At 39.4% G+C, this 11980-nt stretch overlaps 1 protein-coding gene across 1 annotated transcript in view; it reads left to right on the top strand.

Annotated features, from left to right (window-relative positions):
• Nucleotides 1–330: 330 nt before the first annotated feature.
• pdzd7a (PDZ domain containing 7a) overlaps nucleotides 331–11980 on the top strand; it is a 35219-nt gene continuing 23569 nt past the window's right edge. Inside the window, exons 1-5 of the mRNA XM_061943081.1 lie at nucleotides 331–529; nucleotides 4964–5101; nucleotides 5172–5346; nucleotides 9891–10067; nucleotides 10145–10292. Coding sequence (XP_061799065.1) covers nucleotides 331–529; nucleotides 4964–5101; nucleotides 5172–5346; nucleotides 9891–10067; nucleotides 10145–10292 — 837 coding nt within the window. The remainder of the gene's footprint in view (nucleotides 530–4963; nucleotides 5102–5171; nucleotides 5347–9890; nucleotides 10068–10144; nucleotides 10293–11980) is intronic.

Raw genomic sequence — 11980 nt, 5'->3', positions numbered from 1 at the left:
CACATGATCCTCCCAGGATCACTCATCACATCAGACACCCTTTTTAATTAAACATGGCCTGAGGGGAAGCACCATGCACTGCAGATTACACTGCGCACTGCAAGGTGAAGCCGAAGGAGAGAAGCACCGGGACCAAACTACACCACAGAAACCCAAGACGTGGACGTTCTTTCTATTTGTCGTAACACTCTTGTATGTTCTCCCGGGGATTACTGCATCAGGATGTTGTGAACATTTTTGGAAGCCTCCCATCCTGCATCCTCCTTCACACCCCACAAAATCTCCAAAACCTGTCTGGATGACTCAGGGAAGGCTTGTCCGACACATACCATGGCCTCCCAACCCCCGGCGGGATGGAGGGAGATGACAAACGGGGGCGGGCACCCCCACCATGTCAACAACGGAGGGCAGGCTGGGGGGGCCCACAGCAGCGCACGCTATATGCTGAAGAGACAACAACAACGACGACACAGACGCAGGTCATCTTCCCCCATGGGCAGGGTCATTCTTATCAATGCACCTGTTGATGGTGAGTTGTGGACTTAAGTGCCGCGGTGATGTCTCAGTATTACGTTAAATTTAACATTTTGGATTCATATACATGCATCATGTGGTAGTATGAAAGAATTCCAGCAGTACAACCCCTGGCAAAAATGAAGGAATAACGGATATGACACAAAACTATACTCATTTTAAATGGCAATTTTCTGGCTTAAGAAACACTAAAATTAATTTAAAAAAATACATTTTGATAGTCAGTTACAGTTACATTTTTTGAATCAAGCAGAGCGAAACAGTTACGGGACTGCTCAATTCTGAGAAAAATTATGGATTCATGAAAAAACAAAGAACATTCCATTAGCACTTTGTTGCACCACCTCTGGCATTTATAACAGCTTGCGGTCTCCGAAAGCATGGATTTAACGAGTGACAAACAGAACTCTCCATCAATCTTTCTCCAACTTTCTCTGATTGCTGTCATCAGATCAGCTTTACAGGTTGAGGTCTTGTCATGGACCATTTTCTTCAATTTCCATTGAGATACGGACTATTTACAGGCCATGACATTGGCCTTATGTATCTTTCTTCATTTCATTCATTTTTTTCATTTTTTTAAATTTATCTCCTTCATTGATGTGCATCTTTGATCGATAGACAATTAAACCTTCGAAACTAAACACACATTTACACACCAATGCCTGAGAAGGAGCAGGATGAAGAAAAATCTTATATTTTCCTGCCCCCTTCAACATAATACATAGTCTTATTTAATGGATATCATACAAACCAAACAAATATATCCAAATATAAGGAAAACAAACAAAAAACACACACAAAAACACAACAAGTGCAAAACTTCATGAAGTACAAACCGAACAAAAAAAAAGTAATATACACCTCACGGGATGATATAAATAAATAAATGATAAATGGGTTGTACTTGTACAGCGCTTTTCTACCTTCAAGGTACTCAAAGCGCTTTGACACTACTTCCACATTTACCCATTCACACACACATTCACACACTGATGGAGGGAGCTGCCATGCAAGGCGCTAACCAGCACCCATCAGGAGCAAGGGTGAAGTGTCTTGCTCAGGACACAACGGACATGACGAGGTTGGTACTAGGTGGGGATTGAACCAGGGACCCTCAGGTCGCGCACGGCCATTCTTCCACTGCGCCACGCAAATACAAAACCAGACAAAAAAAACCAAGTAAAATAATCCTTATAAAGCAAAATGTAGACACTTATGGCTGTCCATATGATCTTATTGTTCTGTCTTTATATATATTTTTTTCAATTTGAATATATTTTTACAGTCTTTTATCTCATTGTAAAGAGAATTCCATAGTTTAACCCCCACCACTGATATACACATTTGTTTTAAAGTTTTTCTTGAATACTGATGTTTAAAATGACTTTTTCTTCTCAGAAAGTGATGACAAACATTTTTTGTAAATTTGCTGGTAATGTTTTACTTTTAGCCTTAAACATAACACATAATGTCTGTAACTTTACTAGCTCCTGTAGTTTCAATAAACCAGAATTAATAAATAATATGTTAGTGTGTTCTAAGTAATCTACTTTTTGAATAATCCTTATAGCTCTTTTCTGTAGTTGATACAATGCCTTTATGTTACTCTTATATGTGTTCCCCCACACTTCCACACAGTAGCTGATATATGGCAATATAAGTGCACAATACAATACACGCATTGCAATGGTGTGAACGTCTCTTCCTAGCGGTCCCACTGACAGACACGGCACCGGAGCCAAGCGAGCAGATTTAACAAGGTTTTAATGATATAGATCAGCAAAATAATAGAACGTGACTTTTCAGTCACGTCCGTATCCTCTCTCCCCCTCTGCTCCCGGCCGCTTACTGCTAAAGACAACAGATGATTAGATTAACACGTACCACCTGTGAAATCTAATCACCTGCCAGCTGTGTCTCGCCGTCAGCACATGCCCCGCCCCTGCCCGATGATGCTCGTCCTCGGCACCCTGGACAGCGGCAGTGACTTTTGCTCCTACAAGCAGCGCTGACTACATCTCCCTCCACCAATGGTTTTTCCAGCTTTTGCTCTATGGCAAGATGCATTGTCATCTTGAAAAAATATGCCATCATCCCCAAACATCCCTTTGATTGATGGAATAAGAAGAGTGTCCAAACGTCAACGTAAACTTGTGCATTTATTAAAGATGCAATGGCAGCCATCTCCCCAGTGCCATTACCTGACATGCAGCCCCATATCATCAATGACTGTGGAAATGTGCATGTTTTCTTCAGGCAGTCGTCTTCATAAATCTCATTGGAATGGCACCAAACAAAAGTTCCATCATCATCAGCTTGCCCAAAGCAGATTTGTGATTCATTACTGAATATGACTTTCATCCAGTCATCAATAGTGCATGATTGCTTTTCTTTAGCCTATTGGAACCTTGTTTTTATCTGTTTAGGTGTTGATGACTGCTTTTCTTGAGCTTTTCTGTATTTAAATACCATTTCCTTTAGGCGGTTTCTTACAGTTCGGTCACAGGCAGTTTTCGTCTATTTGTTCTTCATTTGTTTTGCTGTGCATTTTCTGTTTTCATGAATATTGCATAAAATGTTCTGTCTTGATTATTTAATGTTGTCCTTGGTCTACCAGTATGCTTGCCTTTCACAACTTTCCCATGTTGTTTGTACTTGGTCCAGATTGTAGACACAGCTGACTATGAATAATCAACATCTTTTGTAACATTGCGTGATGATCCACCTTCTTGAAGACGTTTGATAATCCTTTCCTTTGTTTCTATTGACATCTCTCGTGTTGGAGCCATGATTCATGATAATCCACCTAGTGCAACAGCTCTTTGGTATGTGAACACTTCTTTTTAACTGCAGACAAATGAACATCTGTTGCAAGTGTTAGCTTTGGAAATGAAAATGTACGGGGTGATTTCATAGGTTTTCTCAGAATTGAGTGATTCCATTTTTCACTCCGCTTCAGGGGAGTCTAAACTACGGCCCGCTAGACGGCATTTGAGTTGGCAGGTGTTTATATTTTAATTTAAAATATCTAATGGTTTGATATGTGCTCAATTGTTGCCAGCTTGTGGACAACGCGAGTGACTCAGGCCAGCCTACTTTCTAGAAACTACATGCAAAGCATTTACCTATACGACCCAATCCAAACAACCTTCCTTAGTCATGGTGCAGAAAAAAAATGTCAACCAGCACAAAAAGTCAACAAACTTGTCACACATAACACAACCTGCGAACTGAAATTTGTGGATATTATAGAAAAACAGACAAACACCATAAAAAAATAAAAATTACACCCATTACAAGGCATGATGGGAAAATGCAAAAAAAACAAACAACCTTTTTCCACACTTATCCATGTTTGGTGCATTTTAGCTGCTTGATATTTATGACTGATTACAAAACTTTAAGGAAGCCGCCACAAAGGTAAACAAGGTAAGAGTTCAAACTTTCATATGCTCTAATATTTAATTACAATATTATTAATTATACATCCGTTATATTACTATAATCTGTACACATTTAGGCTATATATTTATATGTATGTATATATGTACATATGTATATATATATACTTTGCATGCAGTAGGCTTTCGGGCCCCGGACCCAATTTTTTTAGCCCAACAGTTAAAAAGTTTGGACACCTATGTCTGCTTGATCTGAAAATTAAACTGTTACCGTATTTTTCGGAGTATAAGTCGCACAGGAGTATAAGTCGCACCTGCCGAAAATGCATAATAAAGAAGGAAAAAAACATATATAAGTCGCACTGGAGTATAAGTTGCATTTTTTGGGGACATTTATTTGATAAAAGCCAACATCAAGAATAGACATTTGAAAGGCAATTTAAAATAAATAAAGAATAGTGAACAACATGCTGAATAAGTGTACGTTATATGAGGCATAAATAACCAACTGAGAACGTGCCTGGTATGTTAACGTAACATATTATGGTAAGAGTCATTCAAATAACTCTAACATATAGAACATGCTACACGTTTACCAAACAATCTGTCACTCCTAATCGCTAAATCCCATGAAATCTTATACGTCTAGTCTCTTACGTGAATGAGCTAAATAATATTATTTGATATTTTACGGTAATGTGTTAATAATTTCACACATAAGTCGCTCCTAAATATAAGTCGCACCCCCGGCCAAACTATGAAAAAAACTGCGACTTATAGTCCAAAAAATACGGTACTTACTACCACAATTTATATTTTTTATTTATTTTAGTATTTCTTAAAGCCAAAAAGTTGCCATTTGAAGTGACGATAGTTTTGTATCATGTCTGTTATCAGCTTTTTTTCCAACAAACTTAAACAACTTAAAGAACAATCTCCAAATCTGGTGATTATGTAATGTTTGCCAGGGGTTGTCTGTGTGCATTGTATTCGCTGTTACTGAGAAGTTGTGGTGTTTTTTGCAGGTGGAGACGACAGCGCAGACATCCACACAGTGACAGTCGACAAGACTCTGGATGGGCGTCTGGGCTTCAGCGTCCGAGGGGGTTCCGAACACGGACTGGGCATGTTTGTCAGCAAGGTGGAGGACGACAGCTCTGCAGGTCAGCGGGAAGTGTTTGTTCACCCTGCTATCTGTATACGCTCCATGTTGTGTTCATGTGCTTCTTACAGCGCAGGCCGGGCTCACGGTGGGAGACAAGCTGGTGGAGGTGAACGGAGTCAGCCTGGAGAGCATCACCATGAGCAGCGCCGTCAAGGTCCTGACGGGCAACAACAGGCTGAGGATGGTGGTGAGGCGCGTGGGCAAGATCCCAGGGATCCGCTACTCCAAGGAGAAGACCACATGGTGAGCTGTATTGTTAGCGCACCTCGTTCTTAGAGCGTACGTCTTGGTGTCATGTGGCTGCAGTGGATGGATTACTGCTATGACCTTTATGCTCATTTTGATCAGGTGATACTGACAGTTACTTGCTGGGGTTCTTAACAGGGACAACATTGCCATGTAGCAGCAAATCATGTAGATTACGTGTTAGTACACACTTTAGTACACTTTCTCTTAATGTCTGGTAGGGGTTTCTTCATAAATCACAATTTATAATCAGTAGGGATTAATTGTACAACTCTAACACACACACACACACACACACACACACACACACACACACACACACACACACACACACACACACACACACACACACACACGCACACACACACACACACACACATTCTTCTATTTGTTACCTTCTTGTGACCTCCAAAAAACGCCTACCTCTTTAGGACCACCCTTTCTAGATATATAGAGATTTGTATTTGCAACATTAATAATATATACAGACTATGGAAATATTAAAAAAAGTAAGCTTTAAGTTAATTTTTTATTTTATTTTTATTTTTGAAATTGGTTTTTAATCTTCATTATTTACTTCAAGTTATTACAGTATGTTTCTATATACACATGTATTTAAAAAAAAAAATACATTTTGGCCAAAGGGGGCGCATTTCAATTTCTTACACACACTTGTTATAACATATGTTTCATGCAGCATTTACTTAGTTTAACAAAAATATTAGAGATGTCCGATAATATCGGCCTGCCGATATTTTCGGCCGATAAATGCTTTAAAATGTAATATCAGAAATTATTGGTATCGGTTTTTTCATTATCGGTATCGTTTTTTTTATTTTTTTTTTATTATTTTTTTTAATTTATTAAATCAACATAAAAAACACAAGATACACTTACAATTAGTGCACCAACCCAAAAAACCTCCCTCCCCCATTTACACTCATTCACACAAAAGAGTTGTTTCTTTCTGTTATTAATATTCTGGTTTCTACATTATATATCAATATATATCAATACAGTCTGCAAGGGATACAGTCCGTAAGCACACATGATTGTGTGCTGCTGGTCCACTAATAGTACTAACCTTTAACAGTTAATTTTACTCATTTTCATTAATTACTAGTTTCTATGTAACTGTTTTTATATTGTTTTACTTTCTTTTTTATTCAAGAAAATGTTTTTAATTTATTTATCTTATTTTATTTTATTTTATTTTTTAAAAAGGACCTTAGCTTCACCATACCTGGTTGTCCAAATTAGGCATAATAATGTGTTAATTCCACGACTGTATATATCGGTATCGGTAATTAAGAGTTGGGCAATATCGTAATATCGGATTTCGGCAAAAAAGCCATTATCGGACATCCCTAATAAATATCTTCATTTAAATAAATAGTATTGGTGATAAACCATGAAAACACAACTGTAATATACAGGTAAAAGCCAGTAAATTAGAATATTTTGAAAAACTTGATTTATTTCAGTAATTGCATTCAAAAGGTGTAACTTGTACATTATATTTATTCATTGCACACAGACTGATGCATTCAAATGTTTATTTCATTTAATTTTGATGATTTGAAGTGGCAACAAATGAAAATCCAAAATTCCGTGTGTCACAAAATTAGAATATTACTTAAGGCTAATACAAAAAAGGGATTTTTAGAAATGTTGGCCAACTGAAAAGTATGAAAATGAAAAATATGAGCATGTACAATACTCAATACTTGGTTGGAGCTCCTTTTGCCTCAATTACTGCGTTAATGCGGCGTGGCATGGAGTCGATGAGTTTCTGGCACTGCTCAGGTGTTATGAGAGCCCAGGTTGCTCTGATAGTGGCCTTCAACTCTTCTGCGTTTTTGGGTCTGGCATTCTGCATCTTCCTTTTCACAATACCCCACAGATTTTCTATGGGGCTAAGGTCAGGGGAGTTGGCGGGCCAATTTAGAACAGAAATACCATGGTCCGTAAACCAGGCACGGGTAGATTTTGCGCTGTGTGCAGGCGCCAAGTCCTGTTGGAACTTGAAATCTCCATCTCCATAGAGCAGGTCAGCAGCAGGAAGCATGAAGTGCTCTAAAACTTGCTGGTAGACGGCTGCGTTGACCCTGGATCTCAGGAAACAGAGTGGACCGACACCAGCAGATGACATGGCACCCCAAACCATCACCCAACCATGCAAATTTTGCATTTCCTTTGGAAATCGAGGTCCCAGAGTCTGGAGGAAGACAGGAGAGGCACAGGATCCACGTTGCCTGAAGTCTAGTGTAAAGTTTCCACCATCAGTGATGGTTTGGGGTGCCATGTCATCTGCTGGTGTCGGTCCACTCTGTTTCCTGAGATCCAGGGTCAACGCAGCCGTCTACCAGTATATAGTTTTTTCAATTAAAAATACGAAAAAAAAATAAAAATTATATATATATATATATATATATATATATATATATATATATATATATATATATATATATATATATATATATATATATATATATATATATATATATACATATATATATTTCATTATAATTAATTAAATTCGACTAGTGTTACTCAATTGTATTTGAATATTTTAACACTTCGGTGTCAAAGTCAAGGCCCGCGGGCAAGATCTGGCTCGGGAATGAATTATCTATGGCCCCTGGGATGGTTTTTGATTAGTATTAGAACCGGCCCACAGGCAACAGCCGCCTGCTACTGTTTTGCACGCACCAATACTCCATCAGTGTTGGTGCTAGGAATTTTCAAAATGGGGTCCCAGGGACCCCATCAAGTCATAAAAATGGGGTCCCACAGTAAATTTTTGGGGTCCCACTCTTTTGTAACCGTTTTGAAAACAAATGATGAATGTATGCATTATCCTATTATATCTCACATTCTATATTGTGTTTTGGAAAAAGGTTGTCATAAACGTTACTTAATTCATGAAAAAAATTATACAAAAGAAAACACATTTGTATGCATATGTAAATGTATTCAGTTATAAAAATTCATTCTCTTTCTTCCTTCTTTCATGGATTCTAAACTTTACCGGTGCCGGTATTTTTATCTATATTTTTATTGTAATATTTTCAGAATGCGTTTGTTCTATTTTTGGACAAAGTAAGACATAGAAAACAATCTGAAGTTGTCTTTATTTTTGAGGTTTTTTTTGCAAAAATAATTTATTGAATTTTACAGTTAAAATCCCATTTGACACTCAGACTTTGCTCACTCAGACCCTTCATACATGCACACATCCACTCATCCACACTCACATGCACACTTGAGGAGAGAGGTGCACTTGGGCTTTAACAACATAATGTTTACATTATAGGCATTATTAGAAAAAGTACCCTGATATTGTATATATCCATCCATGCTGCACTGGCTCAGGATCAGCAGACGATCCAGACCATAGCAAGATGGATGAATGTTCCTCGGCATCAAGTATCCTCAGGAAGTGATCACCAGATCATCTCCCGGGGACCTCTCCACCGTTCACACTTAAAAAAAAGAAGAAGAAAGACATATTTTCGTGGCTTCAAAAAAAAAAAAAAAAAAGAATAAAAAATAGTCACAAAAAAACAAACAAGTAAACCGTGACAAAACTGTCAGGTTCAAACACTGATGACATATATTAAACAAGACAAGAGGCAAAGAATCAAACAGAGACAGAATTAAATTTGGACTCAATATTGAGGAGAAACATGACGACTGCACTCTCTGTACAGTCTTCAACCACGCTCTGCCAAAAGATTGCACTCCTCCTTCTTTATTTGACTTTCTCCCCCCACCTGACCACAGCTGCTTCCAGAGGGAAGTGGGTCGTAAACAGCGTTGCCTTTGGTTACCGAACAGTTCAAAAGAAGATGTCGTAAAATAGTTCAAAAAGGGTTCGTAGAATACTTCAAAAACAGTTTGTCTGGAAGTTGAGCAGATCCTGCCATCTGTCCGCTTTGAAGTCACAGTGGAGTTTTACGAGCCTTCTTCCTCTTGGTAGGCCTCAAAGACAGCCCCTGTCTTTTTGCCCAAAACTCATTTCATCACAAAGTTTTTTGTGATAACTTAAAAACAATTATTCTAACAAAACCATATGAAAAGTGACACACAAAAAACAATGGTAGTGTGGGAACAATACAAAAAATAATAACAATAATAAAAAAGGAAAAACTACAAAAAGGATACGTACATTTATTTTATTTTATTTTTTCTCCTTTCCCTTCCCTTCTTCTTTCCTTTCTTTCCCCTTTCCTTTCTTCCCCTCCCTTTCCCTTTATTTTTTTAGTTTTAATGCCATGATTTTAATAGTCCGGCCCGCGTGTGCACAGATTTTCCTCCGTACGGCCCCTGAGCTAAAATGACTTTGACATCCCTGGTTTAACACATTTGTATGTGTTGATACATCACAATGTAACAATTAAACTATCTGTAAAGGCAGGTTGAATTACAGCTCTATATTTCACATAAAATATTTGCCGCCATCTGCTGGATGTGTTGGGGTACTGCGCCTCAATGCAAAACGGCCCTACACGTAAACAACATGGTGTGTGTGTGTTTAGGGTGGATCTGATCCATAGAAGGATGGTGGTGGAGGAAGGGGGGCGCACGCCATCAGAGGCCAGTTCGGACAGCGCCCTCCGCAGGATGGTGCACCTCTTCACCACGTCGGACGACTACTGCCTGGGCTTCAACATCCGAGGAGGACGAGAGTTTGGACTGGGAATCTATGTCTCAAAGTAAGCAACCTCGCTCAGTTGAGGAGAAACGGCTGAATAGCGAATATTCGACTTGTCAGTTCACGTTTAACGTCCAGGTTGGACCCGGGCGGGCTGGCGGAGCGGCATGGCATCAAGATGGGGGATCAGATCCTGGCCGCCAACGGGGTCAGCTTTGATGACATCACACACAGTAACGCCGTGGAGGTCCTGAAAAGCCACACTCACGTCATGTTAACGATCAGGGTGAGTCCTTATTGTTCATCGCCATGTTTCCTCGTACGTGTTCACTCAACTGCAGAGAGTACCAGGCATCAGTTTCAACACTTTCTCCTCCATCTCCACCGTAAAGATTAGCTTTGCGGGTGCGAACGTGTGCTGTGCATATTTAATAAGACCTGAATAGAAGGAACTCACTTTAAATAGACTCTAAAAATAAAGAGGGTTCATTTTAGAACCCTTTGTGTGCGCCTCGCTGTTAATTATTTGCTCTCGGCACGTACTGGAATAAGTGACAGAGGGCCTTTAATTGTTCTGACACAATAACACATCTTAAGCATGTTAAAGAACACCACAATCCTGTGCAGTGTAAGACAGAGCTGGCTCGTGTGCGTGTGCGTGTGTGTGTGTGTGTGTGTGTGTGTGTGTGTGTGTGTACGCTCTTTAACATGGCCGTGTGCTCGTTTTCCTCCTGTGATCTCACGTTGCTCAGGCCCAGTGTTCATTATTCAGAGGCAGTTGTGGATCAGGTTTCGAATCAACGCAGACACAGTTTTATCCAGTGTGATGTGATCCTCCCTGCCTAGTTTATATAGACCATAATAATCACACGTGTGGGCGCAGTGGCCAAGTGGTCTCGTAAATCGAAGATCGTGGGTTCAAGTCCCATCTGTGCCTTGCTTTGATGTTTAAAAATGTCATAGACAGGTGCTAAGCAATTTGCTTCTTTAGCACGGTTACGTTAGTCTACAAACTTTGGTAAATCAGTAGGGCCCGTGGGCCAAACTTGGCCAAAGGGTGAATTAATGAACTCATATTATGTTTTGCATACGGTGAATGTTTATATTCATTTTGGAGAAAGCAAACCACCAACTTTAATTAAATAGTGGTTGTGGCGGGGCGTGGCCTGCGGGCCTGCGGCAAAGTGGGGTGTGTCAGGACCAGCTTTGAGATCAGCGACAGGTGCGTAGATGACACAGCTGTGAGTGTTTGTCTGATCACCTGTCACTCTGTTAAAGGCGTCAGTCAGGAAGGAGAGGGGAGAGTTGTTGGTGATGGCGGTTGGTGACACTCTGAGAAAAACCATTTATGTGCTCGAGCGAGAAGGAGACGGGCAGAGAATGACTGGAAAATGTCCCAACGAGCATTTATTGAAAAATAAATTATTGTTTGCCAGGATGAACGCAGCTGTCATGTCCGTCGTTGGTGGTCCAAGGAACCCGGAGGAAGAGGTCCTCCACAGTGGTATTTCAGTTTGAGTACATAATAAGATAAGGCCCCTTAGTTTGACATTCTCAGGTAGATTGGATCACTTCTCATAGGAAAGAGGCCCTAATTGGGACTTTGGAATGCAAAAGTGATAGCTCTTGAGAAGTTAATTGACATCTTAAAGAATTGAATCCATGTCATGCTTTAAAAAGGCAAATGGATGGCACAAAAAGCCAAAAGGCTTCTTTCCATTGTGGTCCATTACATGTTCATCACATTTGATACATTCAATAATGAAAGATATATAACCTGTAACATGTATATAAAAAAATTACGTAAAAAAAAATCTGCGTAATAAAAACCCGGGGGGCTTTATAGAACGTTAACCATGATGATTGAGGTCACACTAATGAGAAAAATGTTTGTTTTGTCCAACAACAAAAAAAGATCATGTATTGGCCTCAAATAGGATATTCTGGAACCAGCTAAATAAATATAATTGACAA

This window comes from Nerophis lumbriciformis, linkage group LG02, assembly GCF_033978685.3.
Source record: "Nerophis lumbriciformis linkage group LG02, RoL_Nlum_v2.1, whole genome shotgun sequence".
NCBI classification, from domain to species: domain Eukaryota; kingdom Metazoa; phylum Chordata; class Actinopteri; order Syngnathiformes; family Syngnathidae; genus Nerophis; species Nerophis lumbriciformis.
Note: the sequence above shows the minus strand (reverse complement) of the source record. Positions and strands in the feature narration are given on the sequence as shown.